At 44.8% G+C, this 22,267-nt stretch overlaps 1 protein-coding gene across 4 annotated transcripts in view; it reads left to right on the forward strand.

Annotated features, from left to right (window-relative positions):
- LOC139752684 (uncharacterized) overlaps positions 1-22,267 on the forward strand; it is a 201,402-nt gene that overhangs the window by 170,982 nt on the left and 8,153 nt on the right. For all 4 annotated transcript variants that reach the window (XM_071668476.1, XM_071668474.1, XM_071668473.1 and 1 more), the window contains exon 5: positions 21,794-21,927. In XM_071668476.1, the coding sequence (XP_071524577.1) occupies positions 21,794-21,927 (134 nt within the window). The remainder of the gene's footprint in view (positions 1-21,793; positions 21,928-22,267) is intronic.

The following is a 22,267-nucleotide window of genomic DNA, read 5'->3' on the forward strand; positions in this document are numbered from 1 at the left end:
TGATAATGAAGACGAACAACCAGACGAGGTCTGAGTTACATGCAGCATTACAATGATTTATGATGAGTGGCATGATCACAGTTCATCTATCGTACAGTTGCGACGCTGGACGCGACCAATTGGGGTCCCTAACACTGCTAGCAAGTTTGACCATCTTGTCTTCGACATCTGCAAGAACTTATACCTCTCAGGTCAGGTCAGGTCAAGTCAAGTGTCACGATAAGGCCAGGGGGGGACAAGAAAGGTCACTCCTCCAGACAATCGTGACCTGACAGCAGCTTTTAATACGCCGTCACAAAGCCATTCCTCCCTCCCTAGTCTCATATCCTCAAACTTCTCTTTTTGTTTTCAGCCTTTTTTTCTTCTTCATCTCTCTCACTTCTTCGAGGGGGAAGTAAATTCCTTCTGTCCAAACTTTCTGCGGCCATTTGCTGGCAAGGTCTTCTACATCCGGAGCCATTTATTGCGTCGAGGTTTCATATCCCCAACTATTTTCTCCTGAAGTCCCTCCACGTCTTGGACGATTTACTCTCTGCCCTGAGAAAGGAACAGCAATTTGTTCGCTCCGCCTCCTTGTCCACAAACATTTTCTCTTTCTCCACCCACACCTCCCCTCACCCCCTTCCTCCATACCACTGTCTCTTACACCCCCTCCCTCTTCCTTATTATCATTTACCCCCTCCCCTCCCTCTCCCGTCACCCACGTCCTGTGTGATTGACCTCCTGTCACCCATAGACGAACCAAGTCTCCTCCTGTACTTATCGCACTTGTTATGTGGTATTGATTACTCTCGTCTGTGTATGATTTGTGTGATGATCGTTTTCGTTGCTAAACTCGCGCTACGTTTTCGTCTCTGGTTATCATATTGTAACCTTTCTCATACTTTGTGTTTCTGTGTGACGATGCTTTATCCTGAGTCATCTTCATGCGCTATCCATCTCTCTCAGCATCTAAAATCCTTCATGATTAGAGCGTAGTCCTGGTGATGGTGGTGGTGGTGTTGGTGGTGGGAGTGGTAATGTTGGAGATGGTGGAGGTAGGAGTGACTGTTGTAGTGGTGGTGTTTATGCCAGTCAAGAGTTGATGTCACTCCAAGGCAAGCCAACCCCTCAGCCCACTGGCATAATTACTCCAACACACTTGATCACACCCCAAGCCTTGCCCAACCCAACCCCAGACCACCACCCCAGCCACCCCACCCTCTCACGCAGGGCCACAGTCTGCGGCGGAAGTTTTCGTCCCCCCAGCATGTTGATCCCTGGCCACACGTTCAGTCCTCGCCACCAGCCATGCTGAGGACGGCCGTGGGGGAGGAGGAGGAGAGAGGAAGGGTGAGAGTAGTGGATGGGTGGGTGAAGCGGGGGCGAGCTGGGGGATGGAGAAGACCTCGCCTGTGGGTAAGGGGTGGTTGGAAATGCATGGCAAGGACAGTTAACAGAAGATCTACGGAAAAAGGATGGTAGCTCAAGATGGCTCCTCCCCACACAACACTACAGATGGAGACAGGATAGTAAAGCAGACGGCTCCTCCTTACCCACTACTACAGATGGAGACAGGATAGTAAGGTAGAAGGATCCCTTTTACCCTCCACTTCCACCCGGCATGTCACCAGATAGTAGACTAACTGTATAGAAATGCCAGGTGCCATAAAAAGCATAGGTCGCCATGATTGATAACATAAGTCGCTACTCAGAGAAGAAAAACAGAGATTGAAAAACTTGCGTATTATATTGTCGTCCTCGACCAGAGGCTGAGTCATTGCTGATTATTTTTCATTACAGTGTTGGTCAATCTTCTCCTTACCATTAATTAAATGAATCTCATTCAAAGGTTTTCTGACCTACATGCTGAAAAAGTGATGTCAACGTTTGCATTGCATTTCAATCCCTTTAATTTATCACCTTTTTACCTGGTCGTTGATCCCTGTCTATCAGGAAGTAATTATCATGTGTTTTTATACCAAGTTTTTCTTGTCCTCTGAACATGTTATAATCTTTTTTGAATAGAGGTTGTCTGAAAATGTTTGAAAGGTAGTATTAAGAGATGTCTTTTCTTTGTAATGAAAATTGCTAGAAGAAATCTTGAAATTTGGATAACTTACGCGATGGGAAACAATGTGGAAATATAGAAACATAGAAATGCGAATATGGCTTGTGTTATCAGATATCATATCTTTCTCACTTGCTTAAAATGGTATGGCAAATGTCATGGAGATAACCCGCATTCCGGAGGGTTGAATCAAAATGCCCCAGTATTATGTACGTTCATGATAACAAGTGATCATTATAGTTTAAACCATGATAACGAAAGATCAATAAAGATAAAGTAATACTGCAGAAGGTTCTGCGTAATTACTGGTTTAAAAGATAATTAAATGTTGGATCAATGGTTTTCTTTCTTGTTTATTTTCATCAAAGATTTTCATCAGTTATACAATTTAACTTCTGTAGATTAGTCAGTAATAAAGGCTTCGCTATATTAAGCCTTCCTTTATCAAAAACTTTTCTTTATAAGTTTTCATTTATCAAATGTTCTTCTTTATTTAAACTTTGTCTTTACTAAAGTCTTTTCTTATTTTTCTATTTTCACTTTCATTTGATACAATGTTCAGGTGGGAGGAGTTTTTAACCAGTCAGGTTATCAGACATTTAGTAAGCTGAGGCAGGAGTCTTTGGCAAAGTTAAGCTTGGGGAACAGCTGAGGGGGTAACCAGTAGAGCAGGTGTTTACCTCACCTTTTTTTTGTCTTAGCGATCGTGTTGTCTGTAATACGACGTGGGGGAAGGGACTTTCACAGGAGCTGCAGGAGTACCAAGAGCGTAGATAGAAGTGTGTAGCATCCACGCCATAGGACAGTTATCAACTCCCATTTGGCTATCAAAAAAGGGAAAAGGAAGTATATGTATCTGTCAACACACATATCACTGAGAGAGAGAGAGAGAGAGAGAGAGAGAGAGAGAGAGAGAGAGAGAGAGAGAGAGAGAGAGAGAGAGAGAGAGAGAGAGGAAAAAAGTCTACATAGTTACTCTCCATTCATCACCAATTCACCAACATGTAAATGTCTATAGACTTATTAGATCACATTTCCTCAGCAAAACTATCTAAAACAACAAGACAAGCTCATTGAAATAGCTAAACTTCTACTAAGAACTCAAACTCCATTTCACGGACTTTACAGCCATGCCAACCCACAGTTCACCATCAAGCCGCAAACGCAAACCCACATTTCACTAACATAACCCCGGATAACATGGTGAACCTACTCTCGTACAGACGTCTGATTGGGCCTTCCCTTCTCTAGGACCTCTCCCTCCCCACCTCAACTCATCCCCATCAACTCCATCATCACCGTACACTCCACCACCACCCCCTCTCTCCCTTAACCTCTCACTCCCTCCGCGCCCCCTGCGCTACGCCCTCGGTAGGACCCTGGTGGTGGTGATGGCGCGGTGGTGGCTGGAGGAGGCGGTATGGACGCCCCGGGTGACTGATGGTGTTGTAATTACGCTCTGATGGCTGCCGACTGCTCGTGATGGACCGAGAGTGAACTAGCTTATTAAAGACGGGAGTCACACGGGGGAAAACCCCCCACTAGCAGAGGGTGTCATTGTGAGGATGTGGTGTGGAGAGGATCGAAGAGGGGAAGTACTGAGGTAAGGGGGAAGGTAAATGAAACGATGGGAAAGAGGAAGGAGAGAGAGAGAGAGAGAGAGAGAGAGAGAGAGAGAGAGAGAGAGAGAGAGAGAGAGAGAGAGAGAGAGAAGATTAGCGTAGAGATAATGTGAAAAGATTCGTGGTGGTTAGGACCTCTATTACAAAATATCCCAACTTGTTTCGTGTCTGCTCTGCTGACGGCAGGATGGGGGCGCACATAGAGACAAGGTCTTTCCCTCCTGTCCTGATTCAGTGAGGCATCTACCCAGCTGTGGTGTTCTCTGCGGGGAAATTAAACGGGATAATCTGGTGATTCGTGTGTAGGATTACTGCAGGAGAGACAATGAGCAATTTGGCCGACTTACAGAGAGACAGATTCTCAAAGGGAGTTTAAGTGAGTTTGTTCTGATGGTTAATTGATATATTGTGAATCATTGTCGACTTGAGGTATGATGTACACACACACACACACACACACACACACACACACACACACACACACACACACACACACAGGCACACATCTGGCTATCCTTACACGCATGTATGGCCTGGGGTAAGAAGTCTCATTATCATAAACAATACAATGGATTCCCCTCACCTCCCAAAACCTCCGCCTGAAGAAGACAAACAATCCTTCCCTCTGTACCGAGTCTGCTCTGTGTTGCAGCGGAACTGCTTCTGTTGCACTGGGTCTGCTTCTGTTGCAGTGGGTCTGCTTTTCTTGTAGCGAAACTGCTTCTGTTGCTGTCGGTCTGCTTCTGTTGTAGCGGAACTGCTTCTGTTGCACTGGGTCTGCTTCTGTTGCAGTGGGTCTACTTCTGTTGCAGTGGGTCTGCTTTTGTTACAGTGGGTCTGCTTCTCTTGTAGCGAAACTGCTTCTGTTGCAGTGGGTCTGCTTCTGTTCCAGCGGAACTGCTTCTGTTGCATTGTGGTTCTCCTCGGAATTATACAGAACCTCTTCTGTGGTACAGTGTTTCTGTGCTCAATACAGTTGTTCTGGTCTCCTATATGTTCTAATGGCTTTCCTCTTCTCTAGAATTCTTTCGTTACACAGTAGAAGGTGTCATGTTCGTTGTAGTGATTCTACATCGTATTGTAGTAGCCTTGCGTGTGCTACAGGGGGGACCTCCATACACGATAGATGGTCTGTGTCCCGTATGTAGACCATCAGCCTCCATACTATCTAGGGAAAGATGAACTGCTGTGTGTGTGTGTGAGAGAGAGAGAGAGAGAGAGAGAGAGAGAGAGAGAGAGAGAGAGAGAGAGAGAGCGAGAGAGAGAGAGAGAGAGAGAGAGAGAGAGAGAGAGAGAGAGAGAGAGAGAGAGAGAGAGAGATGCCAGATTGATGTCACTTCAATGTCATGTTGATGTCCTTTGGACATCAAGTTGATATCATTTATGAATTGATCGTGAGGTCTTCTCTCCCTCCGTCCTGGGAAGAGAATGCCCGGCGTCACATAACATAAAACCATTCGTAAAAAAAAAAAAAAATACAGAGAAAAAAACTTCACACAAAGTTTCTAAACTTTTACACAATGTAAATGTTTATATCGGACCTCACTTTTTTTTGAGATTTTTATTTCGCTTCTCCAAATTGAAGTTTATTTGAAATGCCTGGAGGACGAGGAAACTATTTGATTTTCTAAATCATTCATAGTTTCAGATGATTCAAAATCTTTCTAGATAAAAGAATTCCCACTATTTCTTTTTCTGTAATGTAATCTTGTATCCATGAAAATAATTTCCTATAGAGACTCTCTCTCTCTCTCTCTCTCTCTCTCTCTCTCTCTCTCTCTCTCTCTCTCTCTCTCTCTCTCTCTCTCTCTCTCTCTCTCTCTTTCCATTGAGTTCATAGGATGGCGAAATCATTCGTGTGTTATCTGACCCGTTTTCATTCGTCTTCTTTGCCCTTTCGGCCTTACATCTTCAATGATCAAGAAGTCCTCTTTCCTTACCTTCTCCTCCCTTCCCTTCCCTTCCTTCCTTCGCCTCCTAAGGAGATGGTAATTAACTTCTTCAAGGTGACGGGAATGCCTCTGTCCGGTTGGGAATTGTTGGAATGCTGAGGGGCGCGGGAGCCGAAGGTAAGTGAGGTGTTGGAGGTAGTTCGGTCGGGTATTGGAGGCGGTGGCTGGAATGTTGGAGGAGGAGGAGGTAGTGGCTGTTACCTTGTAGCCAATGAGGAGTCCTTCCCCTGCGTGGAATATCAGGTATGTGGAAGTGGATCTGTAATGAGCTGTGTGGAGGCTGTAGGTGGAGAAGTGTAAATGTACCCTCTGCCTCTATGTAGCAGTATATATATATATATATATATATATATATATATATATATATATATATATATATATATATATATATATATATATATGTATATATATATATATATATATATATATATATATATATATATATATATATATATATATATATATATATATATGTATATATATATATATATATATATATATATATATATATATATATATATATATATATATATATATATATATATATATATCCTTTGGGTCCCTAGATAATGGTCATAGCCTCATAATGTATCTGCCAGACATCGGCTGGATACATTGCTCTCATTAACAATAATGGGACCAAATGGAAATTTCAGTTTAATGGTATTTTGTTGGCTTCTTTGGTATTATAATGCCTGCCTGGCTTCAGAAGGATTGCAATACAACATTTCCTTCACTTCAAGGGTATTACAATATTTTCCTTGACTTCAGAAGGCTTGAAATATTTCCTCGGGTTTCAGAAGTATTGTCACTGCTTGTGTTGCTCAGGGCTTGTGTTGCTCAGGGCTTGTGTTGCTCAGGGCTTGTGTTGCTCAGGGCTTGTGTTGCTCAGGGCTTGTGTTGCTTAGGGCTTGTGTTGCTCAGGGCTTGTGTTGCTCAGTTGTGTTGCTCAGGGCTTGTGTTGCTCAGGGCTTGTGTTGCTCAGGGCTTGTGTTGCTTAGGGCTTGTGTTGCTCAGGGCTTGTGTTGCTCAGTTGTGTTGCTCAGGGCTTGTGTTGCTCAGGGCTTGTGTTGTTCAGGGCTTGTGTTGCTCAGGGCTTGTGTTGCTCAGGGCTTGTGTTGCTTAGGGCTTGTGTTGCTCAGGGCTTGTGTTGCTCAGTTGTGTTGCTCAGGGCTTGTGTTGCTCAGGGCTTGTGTTGCTCAGGGCTTGAGTTGCTCAGGGCTTGTGTTGCTCAGGGCTTGTGTTGCTCAGGGCGGCTTGTGTTGCTCAGGGCTTGTGTTGCTCAGGGCTTGTGTTGCTCAGGGCTTGTGTTGCTCAGGGCGGCTTGTGTTGCTCAGGGCTTGTGTTGCTCAGGGCTTGTGTTGTTCAGGGCTTGTGTTGTTCAGGGCGGCTTGTGTTGCTCAGGGCTTGTGTTGTTCAGGGCTTGTGTTGCTCAGGTTATCACTTATTTCACAATACAGCCAGCTCCAGACTGTAATTTTCCAACACCAAAAAAAGATTTCAAACTTTGTGAAAATTGTCTTATCTTAACCTCTTAGTTTTATGCCGGAATGCAACTTTATGATCATTGGAAAATTACATAATTACTCTGAAATGTAGAAGATATAATACATACAGTGGACAGAAGAGAAGAGAAAGAAGTAATAAGGGAAAGTAAACGGGGGATGTAAAAAAAAAAAAAAAAGATGTTTAGAAGGATAAAGAAACTAGACTTTGACCCAAACCCTAGGATGTATCGCCCCAAACTCCACATATCTCATTATTAACTCGCAACTCATAGAATCAACCTTCATCCCACGCTTTCAAAACTTTCCCCTCCAGCCTCTCAAATTTATGATGAGTCTATATCATCAAAGTTTATCCCTATTCATCAGGGGATACGATTCCCATCACTCGTACGCGGCCAAAAAAAAAAAAAGAAAAAGAAAAAAAATGAGGAGAGGGGAGGCAATAACGCTTCCTCAAAAGGGTCATTAAGGGCTATATAGTTTCCGCAAAGATATATGGCTTTCGTACTTATGAGTGATCTCTGCCCTAAAAATTTCGAACCAATAGTAATGGATACTTTGTTCATCCCATCAAAGATTCAAAAGAAAAATCGATCATTTTTGTCTTGTAAGACGAGACGAGACGAGACGAGACGAGACGAGACGAGACGAGGTACTTTATATAGTCTAAACCTACGTCAGAAAGTAGTTCTCATCTTCTACCAGAAAGTAGTTCTCATCTTCTTAAAGTTGTTACATTGTTCTTGCACATAGAGCTGTCTATTAATGGAAATTCTGACGTAACTTAATCTTTCAGTGATACGATCACTTGCACGTGCATCTTGGTCTACTTAACAATCTATTTTGTGTAAAAAGAAAAAAAAACTTCGTAAATACATCTTTCTAACTTTCAATCCAGCTCGACGTTGAGTAAAATATTTACACTGGGCGACGTTCATTCATGGGACAGCCGACAGCAACACATGTTGTTATTGTCTTTTGCGTTCTAGTATCCGTCATGCACGACACATGACGCGCTGCAGAATGCATGTGAGCGTCTGGTTCCTAGCGCTACCTCGGTAATGCTGGGAACGGCGATCAAGTGATGAATATATAGTAAAGGTGACAGTCTTAGACGAGTTCCAGGTCGGCGTGGGACCTGCCCTGGGGGATTCTCTGACCAACCAACCCCCCAGCAGGATAGTGGTAGGAACGGGGATCCTGAGGGCCTCAGGCAGGACGCGGGGGCCCGGCCTTGGGGACTCCCTCATTTCCTGCAGGATATTGCAGCCTCCGTTCCCTTATCCTTATGCAAATCATCATCAGTTCGTCAAGTCTGGCCAGACTTCGTCGACCAGAGACGATGATGGGTCGCCATGTTGATCCAGATCAGCCCTGCCCCGCCTCGCCCCATGGTGGTACACCTTGCCCCATATTGCCCCGCCCCGCCCAGCCGCCTCGCCCCATGGTGGTACACCTTGCCCCATATTGCCCCGCCCCGCCCCATGTTGGTTCCACCCAACCTCATGATGGTCCCTCATACCCATGTTGCCTCTCCCCACCCTTCCCTATGTTGTTTCGTCCCTACTTCGTTCCGCTCCTCTCTGTGTTGGTGGAACTCAGAGCTGGAGAGATCCACACTGTTGGAGGCTCGAGAAGCAGGAAGTACCTCGTCTTAGACGTGTGCCACTGTCTTCCTCCCAAGGGGGCTTGTGTGGTGAGGGCTAGAGGAGTGGTTTGACAGTGGTGTTGTTAGGGGGCTAATAGGAGTTTTTAAAGGGAGGGAATTGAGTGTGGTCTAAAAAGTGGGGTGGTGGGGGGGCTGACGATGGTTTATGGAAAGGAGGCTGACTCTGGTTTATGGGGTCGGGCGAGGCTGACGCTGGTTTGATGGCTGACGGTGATCTATAAGGTGGATGACAGTAGGTAATTAGGGCTGAGGAATATATTGGCTCGAAATTGTTTGGAAAATGATGATGGTATTCTTTATGCTGACATGAAAGTGATGGATAGGAACCCCACAGTGTCTCTCTCTCTCTCTCTCTCTCTCTCTCTCTCTCTCTCTCTCTCTCTCTCTCTCTCTCTCTCTCTCTCTCTCTCTCTCTCTCTCTCTCTCTCTCACCACCTGAGTAACTTCCTCACAGTTCACGTCGGTTCCTTTGTTCTCTGGTGAACACGGTGGAGATGGTAATCTCTGGTATCTGATGGTAACATTGATAAGGTTTGATATTATCACGTAAATCCTCGTGTAGTTCCACTTCACCCTTGGTAGGAATGACTCACCATAGGGAACCGTGAAGGCCAACTGCTCCCCTCCACAATGTTTAAAATCTGGTCATTTTATTATTCCGGAAGCCTTTGAGGTTTAGGTTCCTATATTTAACCAACTCTCCTCTCCATCGTCGGGAGAGTATACGATTCCCTTCCCTGAAAAAGTGAGATGGAGGAAGAAATAGATTGATAGATAGAATAAGATAAACGCATGATATAGATGGTTAGGGAGTCTTGCATTCGCTTCTTTTTCCGTCTATAGACGTTTTAAGATGACGTAATGGGAAAAATATGTCCTTTGTGGTATCATTAAGTCTATCATGTTTTTTCTATCCTCCTGTGGTAAGAAAATACATAGAATCTAACCTCTCTTGCGCCACCTATGAGGAGAGAGAACAGTTAACTTCATCCGGGGACTTGACAGAGTGATCTGTCCTATGCATATCATAGTGACTGACGCCTTCCATTCCTGCTTGGCTGGAGAATCGAACCCGAGTCTCGTTGGTTTGCGAGAGCGGAGCACCGTCGCAATACCAGATATATGAAGCCACTAAAGAGGACAGGAATGATTCCGTTTCTCTCGTGGGAAAATATATCTTCTTCAGGTGTGTTTCATTCTAAATCCATTAGGTTTGAATTCCTTTGATTATTTGCGGAGAAAATGGTATGTTTGTGATATTAAAATTAAATGGAATCATAACCTTTGATATTCGCTCTCATTCGTTTGGGGTCAAATTATGTTTATCATTTTCATGGACTTCATGACAACCACCCGAGCCCATCATGGGGGCTGAGTAATACACACACCACACACACACACACACACACCACACACACACACACACACACACACACCACACACTCTCCTCTCTCCCTTTTTTCTTTTCCTCCTCTCTCTTTTTCTCTTTCTCTTCTTCTCTTTTCTCTCTCTCTCTTCCCCTCTCTCTTTTTCCCTTGGTTGTCAGGGCTGTGTTGCTCAGGGCTTGTGTTGCTCAGGGCTTGTGTGCTCAGGGCTTGTGTTGCCTCAGGGCTTGTGTTGCTCAGGGCTTGTGTTGTTCAGGGCTTGTGTTGCTTAGGCTTGTGTTGCACAGGGCTTGTGTTGCTCAGGGCTTGTGTTGCTTAGGGCTTGTGTTGCTCAGGGCTTGTGTTGTTCAGGGCTTGTGTTGCTCAGGGCTTGTGTTGCTCAGAGGCTTGTGTTGCTTAGGCTTGTGTTGCTCAGGGCTTGTGTTGCTCAGTTGTGTTGCTCAGGGCTTGTTGTTGCTCAGGGCTTGTGTTGCTCAGGCTTGAGTTGCTCAGGGCTTGTGTTGCTCAGGCTTGTGTTGCTCAGGGCTTGTGTGCTCAGGGCTTGTGTTGCTCAGGGCTTGAGTTGCTCAGGGCTTGTGTTGCTCAGGGCGGCTTGTGTTGCTCAGGGCTTGTGTTGCTCAGGGCTTGTGTTGTTCAGGGCTTGTGTTGTTCAGGGCGGCTTGTGTTGCTCAGGGCTTGTGTTGCTCAGGCTTGTGTTGCTCAGGGCTTGTGTTGTCAGGGCTTGTGTTGCTCAGGCTTGTGTTGCTCAGGCTTGTGTTGCTCAGGCTTGTGTTGCTCAGGCTTGTGTTGCTCAGGGCTTGTGTTGCTCAGGGCTTGTGTTGCTCAGGGCTTGTGATGCTCAGGGCTTGTGTTGCTTAGGGCTTGTGTTGCTCAGGGCTTGTGTTGTCAGGGCTTGTGTTGTCAGGGCTTGTGTTGTCAGGGCTTGTGTTGTCAGGGCTTGTGTTGCTAGGGCTTGTGTTGCTAGGGCTTGTGTTGCTCAGGGCTTGTGTTGCTTAGGGCTTGTGTTGCTCAGGCTTGTGTTGCTCAGGCTTGTGTTGCTCAGGCTTGTGTTGCTCAGTTGTGTTGCTCAGGGCTTGTGTTGCTCAGGGCTTGTGTTGCTCAGGCTTGTGTTGCTCAGGGCTTGTGATGCTCAGGGCTTGTGATGCTCAGGGCTTGTGTTGCTAGGGCTTGTGTTGCTCAGGCTTGTGTTGCTCAGGGCTTGTGATGCTCAGGGCTTGTGTTGCTAGGGCTTGTGTTGCTCAGGGCTTGTGATGCTCAGGGCTTGTGTTGCTCAGGGCTTGTGATGCTCAGGGCTTGTGATGCTCAGGGCTTGTGATGCTCAGGGCTTGTGTTGCTCAGGGCTTGTGTTGCTCAGGGCTTGTGTTGCTCAGGCTTGTGTTGCTCAGGGCTTGTGTTGCTCAGGGCTTGTGTTGCTTAGGGCTTGTGTTGCTTAGGGCTTGTGTTGCTTAGGCTTGTGTTGCTCAGGCTTGTGTTGCTCAGGCTTGTGTTGCTCAGGCTTGTGTTGCTCAGGCTTGTGTTGCTCAGGCTTGTGTTGCTCAGGCTTGTGTTGCTCAGGGCTTGTGATGCTCAGGGCTTGTGTTGCTCAGGGCTTGTGTTGTCAGGGCTTGTGTTGCTCAGTTGTGTTGCTCAGGGCTTGTGATGCTCAGGGCTTGTGATGCTCAGGGCTTGTGTTGTCAGGGCTTGTGTTGCTAGGGCTTGTGTTGCTAGGGCTTGTGTTGCTCAGGGCTTGTGTTGCTCAGGCTTGTGTTGCTCAGGGCTTGTGATGCTCAGGGCTTGTGATGCTCAGGGCTTGTGTTGTCAGGGCTTGTGTTGCTTAGGGCTTGTGTTGCTCAGGCTTGTGTTGCTCAGGGCTTGTGTGCTCAGGGCTTGTGATGCTCAGGGCTTGTGTTGCTAGGGCTTGTGTTGCTTAGGGCTTGTGTTGCTCAGTTGTGTTGCTCAGGGCTTGTGTTGCACAGGGCTTGTGTTGCTCAGGCTTGTGTTGCTCAGGGCTTGTGATGCTCAGGGCTTGTGTTGCTCAGGCTTGTGTTGCTCAGGCTTGTGTTGCTCAGGGCTTGTGTTGTCAGGGCTTGTGTTGCTCAGGGCTTGTGTTGCTCAGGGCTTGTGATGCTCAGGGCTTGTGTTGCTCAGGCTTGTGTTGCTCAGGTTATCACTTATTTCACAATACAGCCAGCTCCAGACTGTAACTTTCCAACACCAAAAAAAGATTTCAAACTTTGTGAAAATTGTCTTATCTTAAACCTCTTAGTTTTATGCCGGAATGCAACTTTATGATCATTGGAAAATTACATAATTACTCTGAAATGTAGAAGATATAATACATTACAGTGGACAGAAGAGAAGAGAAAGAAGTAATAAGGGAAAGTAAACGGGGATGTAAAAAAAAAAAAAAAAAAAATACAGAGAAAAAAACTTCACACAAAGTTTCTAAACTTTTACACAATGTAAATGTTTATATCGGACCTCACTTTTTTTTGAGATTTTTATTTCGCTTCTCCAAATTGAAGTTTATTTGAAATGCCTGGAGGACGAGGAAACTATTTGATTTTCTAAATCATTCATAGTTTCAGATGATTCAAAATCTTTCTAAATAAAAGAATTCCCACTATTTCTTTTTCTGTAATGTAATCTTGTATCCATGAAAATAATTTCCTATAGAGACTCTCTCTCTCTCTCTTCTCTCTCTCTCTCTCCTCTCTCTCTCTCTCCTCTCTCTCTCTCTCTTCTCTCTCTCTCTCTCTCTCTTCTCTCTCTCTCTCTCTCTCTCTCTCTCTTCTCTCTCTCTCTCTTCTCTCTCTCTCTCTTCTCTCTCTCTCTTCTCTCTCTCTCTCTCTCTTCTCTCTCTCTCTTCTCTCTCTCTCTCTTCTCTCTCTCTCTCTCCTCTCTCTCTCTCTCTTCTCTCTCTCTCTCTCTTCTCTCTCTCTCTCTCTTCTTCTTCTTCTTCTTCTCTCTTGCTGCTCTTGCTTCTGCTGCTTCCTCTTTAGTGCTTCTTCAATACTCTGCTTCTGCTTTGCTAGCCTCTAGCTTCCCCCCCCCTTGCTCAACTGCTGCTCTCTATGCTTTTGCTACTGCTTGCTTTGCTTGCTGCTGCTCTGCTTTTCTCTTTTTCTGCTGCTGCGGCTGGCGTGCAACTGCTGCATTTGCTCTGCTCTGCTGCTGCTTTGCTACTCTGCTGCTCACTCCCCCCCCCCTCTCTTCTGCTCTCTCTTGCTGCTTTCTTCTCTTCCACTGCTTTGCTTGCTTCTCTGCAGCTGCTTTTCTCTGCTCTTACCTTTCTTCTAGCTTGCTAACTGCTCTGCTTCTACTGCTCTTTTCTCTGCTCTCTGCTGCTTTGTCTACTTCGTTTGCTTACTGCTCTTGCTGCTCTCTCTGCCTCTTTTTTTCCCCACCACAATGTTTAAAATCTGGTCATTTTATTATTCCGGAAGCCTTTGAGGTTTAGGTTCCTATATTTAACCAACTCTCCTCTCCATCGTCGGGAGAGAATACGATTCCCTTCCCTGAAAAAGTGAGATGGAGGAAGAAATAGATTGATAGATAGAATAAGATAAACGCATGATATAGATGGTTAGGAGTCTTGCATTCGCTTCTTTTTCCGTCTATAGACGTTTTAAGATGACGTAATGGGAAAAATATGTCCTTTGTGGTATCATTAAGTCTATCATGTTTTTTCTATCCTCCTGTGGTAAGAAAAATACATAGAATCTAACCTCTCTTGCGCCACCTATGAGGAGAGAGAACAGTTAACTTCATCCGGGGACTTGACAGAGTGATCTGTTCAACATATTCAAATCATAGTGACGACGCCTTCCATTCCTGCTTGGCTGGAGAATCGAACCCGAGTCTCGTTGGTTTGCGAGAGCGGAGCACCGTCGCAATACCAGATATATGAAGCCACTAAAGAGGACAGGAATGATTACGTTTACTCTCGTGTGGGAAAATTATATCTTCTTCCGGTGGTTTCATCTAAATCCATTAGGTTTGAATTCCTTTGATTATTTGCGGAGAAAATGTATGTTTGTGATATTAAAATTAAACGGAATCATAACCTTTGATATTCGCTCTCATCGTTTGTGGTCAAAATGTTTATCATTTTCATGGACTTCATGACAACCACCCGAGCCCATCATGGGGGCTGAGTAATACACACACACACACAACACACACACACACACACACCACACACACACACACACACACTCACTCCTACGAGAACTGGAGGAAGGGGTTGTTGACTTCCGCCTAAGTGAGTTTGAGATGCGATGCATTCTGAATGAATCACGTAGTCTGGTGAAAGAGCAGGTGCGAAGCAGAGGTGGACGTGTGTGGCAGCTAGGATGATCCTGACGCTTCCTGCTGTACAGTGCCCATCCCCCCCCCTGCACTCTCCCTCTCAGGCGATGGTGAGGGGAATAAAAGGTGGCCATGGCGGGAAGGACCTATGGAGAGGGGGATGGGAGGAATCAATCTTTCGCTACAGATGAAAGGCTCTCAAGCCACATCCCAGCGAACGTCTGGGATTTGATTCGTGTCCAGGGTGTTCCAACCCTCTGTTTCTCATCATAGATCATTCACACGACACCATATGTAAAGTGTAGTTTTTTCAACAGAAAGACCAGTCAGCTAAAGAGCTAAAAGCGTTTAAGAAGTTACATATTTCTTGTTACTGCAGCAGCCGTCCTGATCTGAGAATGTAAAAAATATATTCTGATGCGAAGTGAATGCCTAAGAGAGAGCTGAATGCATGATGTATATTTACTCATTATTCTGTATTAGTTCAACCATCACATAACCTGTTGAAGTGATTGCCACGTTTCTTGAATGTCAAAGTCGACCTTCAAAGCCGTATTTTGATATATTTTATCTTCTTAGCCAAATGAAACGCAATACGCAGGTTTGTTTTTCTCCTTTTCTTTTAGGTTAGAATCGACGCTCATTATTGGAAAGAAAGGAGACATAATAACTTGTCTGAACCGACGCATGAGTCTTTAGTGTTACATCAGCTTCCTTCTTCTTTTCTTCTTCTTCTTCTTCTTCTTCTTCTTCTTCTCTTCTTCTTCTTCTTCTTCTTCTTCTCCTCCCTGATCCTTAAGAACGTTTCAGAATCCTAAGGAAAACCATTTATACAACCCTAAAACTCTCATGATAAACCCTAGATGTGGCCCTAAACCTACAAAATAAACCACAATGCTATCCATGACATTTTTCTTTTCATGTACTAAACCTATCAAATAAAAACATTGATTCTCTTTGCTCAGATGATAAACCGGACATTAAACCCATTAGAGTAAACCTCATTCTAAAGTTCCCAGTGTCATGCAGTACCCCATACTAAACCAGTGACAGGATAATGACCCAGACTTAGAGAATCCACAACCCTTTATTACGATCCTCTGTCTCTCTCCGTACAGACGTCCCAACTCGACCTCCGAAGATGGTACTGAGTCGTCTCCAGTGGTCTCCCGGGGAGACGCTGAAAGCCAACTGCACCTCCCCAGGGGCGGACCCCTTCCGAGCTCCATTGGTTCATCAACGGCAAAAAGGTATAACAGTGATCCCCCCCCAACCCCCTTCTCACCCCCCTTCCCCACCCAACCCCCATCTAAAAGCTTGGGCTGCGACAGACCAGAACCTGGGCTGGACCACAAGGGATAATCCCTTGCTGTCTGTCCCCAAGAACACAAGGGGAAGGAGGGAGACCCCCATGTTGGGGGACCTGGGCAAACGCTCAGGATTTTTCCATTTTTATTATCCCGGGGTAGGAAGGAGGAGGGGTGGGGGAATTCTTTTTCTTTTTTTTTAATCAGAAAGGATGAAATGGCGAGTGTTCGTTCCTGCACACTGGGAAGGGTTGGATGTTGTCTATATCACCAACCGAGTCAAGTAGTCCCACTGTCTCCATTCATACTGTGTGGCTTTTGTTTAGAAATTGAACTTAGTACTTATATCTTAACGTACTTACACTCAAAAAGACAAGCTATAAACGAATCATTAATCAGAAATAAAAAGCAATCTTATTTTTTTAGTTGAAATTTTTGATGTATATTTGTATTTTGTCTGGTGCCTCTCCGCTCGAGATGGTTTCCTGTCATTTAAAAAATGAATTTCGTATCTCTCTTTCCCTCTCTTTTCGCTATGATGCAAGATGCATCATCTTTTCTTTGTGTTTACGGATTTTTCTTTTACTTTATCCTGTCGTGATGTAGGAGTTCACGTGCATGATTAGCAGCATGCTAGACACGGTCATACTAGTTTTCCTGCACTAGCCATATAATACCTTTGTTATTGTAGAAATTAACAGTTCCTTAGATCTATTCTTCTCAACGATAGATTATAAAGCTTTTATCACATGCACTTACACCCCCCGGCACTTCATCATGGATAGATAAAACATCGAAGAGCCATTAGACCCTAAGGATACGATTGATCTTGTAGAGAGATGTAGTGGGTAATGGAACAAAAAATGAAATATATATAAAAAAAAAAAAAAGATGCTTTGGGATAAAATGGTCTTGGGAAAAGCTATTAGGGAGGGAAAAAATGTTTTAGAGAGAGAGAGAGAGAGGAGAGAGAGAGAAGAGAGAGAGAGAGAGAGAGAGAGTAACAGGGAAAGCAGTAATGTTAAGAAGAAAAAAGCGTGATGGAGTGAAGAGGTATATATATATAATATATATATATATATTATATATATTATATATATATATATATATGTCCTTTGGGTCCCTAAATAATGGACATAACCTCATAATGTATCTGCCAGACATCGGCTGGATACATTGCTCTCATTAACAATAATGGGACCAAATGGAAATTTCAGTTTAATGGTATTTTGTTGGCTTCTTTGGTATTATAATGCCTGCCTGACTTCAGAAGGATTGCAATACAACATTTCCTTCACTTCAAGGGTATTACAATATTTTCCTTGACTTCAGAAGGCTTGAAATATTTCCTCGGGTTTCAGAAGTATTGTCACTGCTTGTGTTGCTCAGGGCGGCGTGTGTTGCTCAGGGCGGCTTGTGTTGCTCAGGGCTTGTGTTGCTCAGTTGTGTTGCTCAGGGCTTGTGTTGCTCAGGGCTTGAGTTGCCCAGGGCTTGTGTTGTTCAGGGCTTGTGTTGCTCAGGGCTTGTGTTGCTCAGGGCTTGTGTTGCTCAGGGCTTGTGTTGCTCAGGGCTTGTGTTGCTCAGGCCTTGTGTTGCTCAGGTTATCACTAATTTCACAGTACAGTCCAGCTCCAGACTGTAACTTTCCAACACCAAAAAAAGATTTCAAACTTTGTGAAAATTGTCTTGTCTTAACCTCTTAGTTTTATGCCGGAATGCAACTTTATGATCATTGGAAAATTACATAATTACTCTGAAATGTAGAAGATATAATACATACAGTGGACAGAAGAGAAGAGAAAGAAGTAATAAGGGAAAGTAAACGGGGGATGTAAAAAAAAAAAAAAAAAGATGTTTAGAAGGATAAAGAAACTAGACTTTGACCCAAACCCTAGGATGTATCGCCCCAAACTCCACATATCTCATTATTAACTCGCAACTCATAGAATCAACCTTCATCCCACGCTTTCAAAACTTTCCCCTCCAGCCTCTCAAATTTATGATGAGTCTATATCATCAAAGTTTATCCCTATTCATCAGGGGATACGATTCCCATCACTCGTGCGAGGCCAAAAAAAAAAAAAAGAAAAAGAAAAAAAATGAGGAGAGGGGAGGCAATAACGCTTCCTCAAAAGGGTCATTAAGGGCTATATAGTTTCCGCAAAGATATATGGCTTTCGTACTTATGAGTGATCTCTGCCCTAAAAATTTCGAACCAATAGTAATGGATACTTTGTTCATCCCATCAAAGATTCAAAAGAAAAATCGATCATTTTTGTCTTGTAAGACGAGACGAGACGAGACGAGACGAGACGAGACGAGACGAGACGAGACGAGACGAGACGAGGTACTTTATATAGTCTAAACCTACGTCAGAAAGTAGTTCTCATCTTCTACCAGAAAGTAGTTCTCATCTTCTTAAAGTTGTTACATTGTTCTTGCACATAGAGCTGTCTATTAATGGAAATTCTGACGTAACTTAATCTTTCAGTGATACGATCACTTGCACGTGCATCTTGGTCTACTTAACAATCTATTTTGTGTAAAAAGAAAAAAAAACTTCGTAAATACATCTTTCTAACTTTCAATCCAGCTCGACGTTGAGTAAAATATTTACACTGGGCGACGTTCATTCATGGGACAGCCGACAGCAACACATGTTGTTATTGTCTTTTGCGTTCTAGTATCCGTCATGCACGACACATGACGCGCTGCAGAATGCATGTGAGCGTCGGTTCCTAGCGCTACCTCGGTAATGCTGGGAACGGCGATCAAGTGATGAATATATAGTAAAGGTGACAGTCTTAGACGAGTTCCAGGTCGGCGTGGGACCTGCCCTGGGGGATTCTCTGACCAACCAACCCCCCAGCAGGATAGTGGTAGGAACGGGGATCCTGAGGGCCTCAGGCAGGACGCGGGGGCCCGGCCTTGGGGACTCCCTCATTTCCTGCAGGATATTGCAGCCTCCGTTCCCTTATCCTTATGCAAATCATCTTCAGTTCGTCAAGTCTGGCCAGACTTCGTCGACCAGAGACGATGATGGGTCGCCATGTTGATCCAGATCAGCCCTGCCCCGCCTCGCCCCATGGTGGTACACCTTGCCCCATATTGCCCCGCCCCGCCCAGCCGCCTCGCCCCATGGTGGTACACCTTGCCCCATATTGCCCCGCCCCGCCCCGCCCCATGTTGGTTCCACCCAACCTCATGATGGTCCCTCATACCCATGTTGCCTCTCCCCACCCTTCCCTATGTTGTTTCGTCCCTACTTCGTTCCGCTCCTCTCTGTGTTGGCGGAACTCAGAGCTGGAGAGATACACACTGTTGGAGGCTCGAGAAGCAGGAAGTACCTCGTCTTAGACGTGTGCCACTGTCTTCCTCCCAAGGGGGCTTGTGTGGTGAGGGCTAGAGGAGTGGTTTGACAGTGGTGTTAAGGGGCTAATAGGAGTTTTTAAAGGGAGGGAATTGAGTGTGGTCTAAAAAGTGGGGTGGTGGGGGGGCTGACGATGGTTTATGGACAGGAGGCTGACTCTGGTTTATGGGGTCGGGCGAGGCTGACGCTGGTTTGATGGCTGACGGTGATCTATAAGGTGGATGACAGTAGGTAATTAGGGCTGAGGAATATATTGGCTCGAAATTGTTTGGAAAATAATGATGGTATTCTTTATGCTGACATGAAAGTGATGGAGAGGAACCCCACAGTGTCTCTCTCTCTCTCTCTCTGTCTCTCTCTCTCTCTCTCTCTCTCTCTCTCTCTCTCTCTCTCTCTCTCTCTCTCTCTCTCTCTCTCTCTCTCTCTCTCTCACCACCTGAGTAACTTCCTCACAGTTCACGTCGGTTCCTTTGTTCTCTGGTGAACACGGTGGAGATGGTAATCTCTGGTATCTGATGGTAACATTGATAAGGTTTGATATTATCACGTAAATCCTCGTGTAGTTCCACCTCACCCTTGGTGGGAATGACTCACCATAGGGAACCGTGAAGGCCAACTGCTCCCCTCCACAATGTTTAAAATCTGGTCATTTTATTATTCCGGAAGCCTTTGAGGTTTAGGTTCCTATATTTAACCAACTCTCCTCTCCATCGTCGGGAGAGTATACGATTCCCTTCCCTGAAAAAGTGAGATGGAGGAAGAAATAGATTGATAGATAGAATAAGATAAACGCATGATATAGATGGTTAGGGAGTCTTGCATTCGCTTCTTTTTCCGTCTATAGACGTTTTAAGATGACGTAATGGGAAAAATATGTCCTTTGTGGTATCATTAAGTCTATCATGTTTTTCTATCCTCCTGTGGTAAGAAAATACATAGAATCTAACCTCTCTTGCGCCACCTATGAGGAGAGAGAACAGTTAACTTCATCCGGGGACTTGACAGAGTGATCTGTTCTATGCATATCATAGTGACTGACGCCTTCCATTCCTGCTTGGCTGGAGAATCGAACCCGAGTCTCGTTGGTTTGCGAGAGCGGAGCACCGTCGCAATACCAGATATATGAAGCCACTAAAGAGGACAGGAATGATTACGTTTCTCTCGTGGGAAAATATATCTTCTTCAGGTGTGTTTCATTCTAAATCCATTAGGTTTGAATTCCTTTGATTATTTGCGGAGAAAATGGTATGTTTGTGATATTAAAATTAAACGGAATCATAACCTTTGATATTCGCTCTCATTCGTTTGTGGTCAAATTATGTTTATCATTTTCATGGACTTCATGACAACCACCCGAGCCCATCATGGGGGCTGAGTAATACACACACACACACACACACACACACACACACACACACACACACACACACACACACTCACTCCCTACGAGAACTGGAGGAAGGGGTTGTTGACTTCCGCCTAAGTGAGTTTGAGATGCGATGCATTCTGAATGAATCTCGTAGTCTGGTGACAGTGGCAGGTGCTGGAAGCAAGGTGGACGTGTTGGCAGCTAGGATGATCCTGACGCTTCCTGCTGTACAGTGCCCTCCTGCCTCCTCCCGTCTCAGGCGATGGTGAGGGGAATAAAAGGTGGCCATGGCGGGAAGGACCTATGGAGAGGGGGATGGGAGGAATCAATCTTTCGCTACAGATGAAAGGCTCTCAAGCCACATCCCAGCGAACGTCTGGGATTTGATTCGTGTCCAGGGTGTTCCAACCCTCTGTTTCTCATCATAGATCATCACGACACCATAATGTATGTGTAGTTTCGATCAGAAAGACAGTCAGCTAAAGGCTAATAGCGTTTAAGAAGTTACATATTTCTTGGTTATGCCAGCAGCCGTCTGATCTGAGAATGTAAAAAGATATTCTGATGCGATGTGAATGCCTAAGAGAGAGCTGAATGCATGATGTATATTTACTCATTATTCTGTATTAGTTCAACCATCACATAACCTGTTGAAGTGATTGCCACGTTTCTTGAATGTCAAAGTCGACCTTCAAAGCCGTATTTTGATATATTTTATCTTCTTAGCCAAATGAAACGCAATACGCAGGTTTGTTTTTCTCCTTTTCTTTTAGGTTAGAATCGACGGCTCATTATTGGAAAGAAAGGAGACATAATAACTTGTCTGAACCGACGCATGAGTCTTTAGTGTTACATCAGCTTCCTTCTTCTTTTTCTTCTTCTTCTTCTTCTTCTTCTTCTTCTTCTTCTTCTTCTTCTTCTTCTTCTTCTTCTCCTCCCTGATCCTTAAGAACGTTTCAGAATCCTATAGGATAAACCTGGTATACAACCCTAAAACTCTCATGATAAACCCTAGGATGTGGCCCTAAACCTACAAAATAAACCACAATGCTATCCATGACATTTTTCTTTTCATGTACTAAACCTATCAAATAAAAACATTGATTTCTCTTTGCTCAGATGATAAACCGGACATTAAACCCATTAGAGTAAACCTCATTCTAAAGTTCCCAGTGTCATGCAGTACCCCATACTAAACCAGTGACAGGATAATGACCCAGACTTAGAGAATCCACAACCCTTTTTACGATCCTCTGTCTCTCTCCGTACAGACGTCCCAACTCGACCTCCGAAGATGGTACTGAGTCGTCTCCAGTGGTCTCCGGGGGAGACGCTGAAAGCCAACTGCACCTCCCCAGGGGCGCGACCCCCTTCCGAGCTCCATTGGTTCATCAACGGCAAAAAGGTATAACAGTGATCCCCCCCCAACCCCCTTCTCACCCCCCTTCCCCACCCAACCCCCATCTAAAAGCTTGGGCTGCGACAGACCAGAACCTGGGCTGGACCACAAGGGGATAATCCCTTGCTGTCTGTCCCCAAGAACACAAGGGGAAGGAGGGAGACCTCCAGCTTGGGGGACCTGGGCAAACGCTCAGGGATTTTTCCATTTTTATTATCCCGGGGAAGGAAGGAGGAGGGGTGGGGGAATTCTTTTTTCTTTTTTTTTAATCAGAAAGGATGAAACTGGCGCGTGTTCGTTCCTGCACACTGGGAAGGGTTGGATGTTGTCTATATCACCAACCGAG

This window comes from Panulirus ornatus, chromosome 13 (assembly GCF_036320965.1).
Source record: "Panulirus ornatus isolate Po-2019 chromosome 13, ASM3632096v1, whole genome shotgun sequence".
Taxonomy (NCBI): domain Eukaryota; kingdom Metazoa; phylum Arthropoda; class Malacostraca; order Decapoda; family Palinuridae; genus Panulirus; species Panulirus ornatus.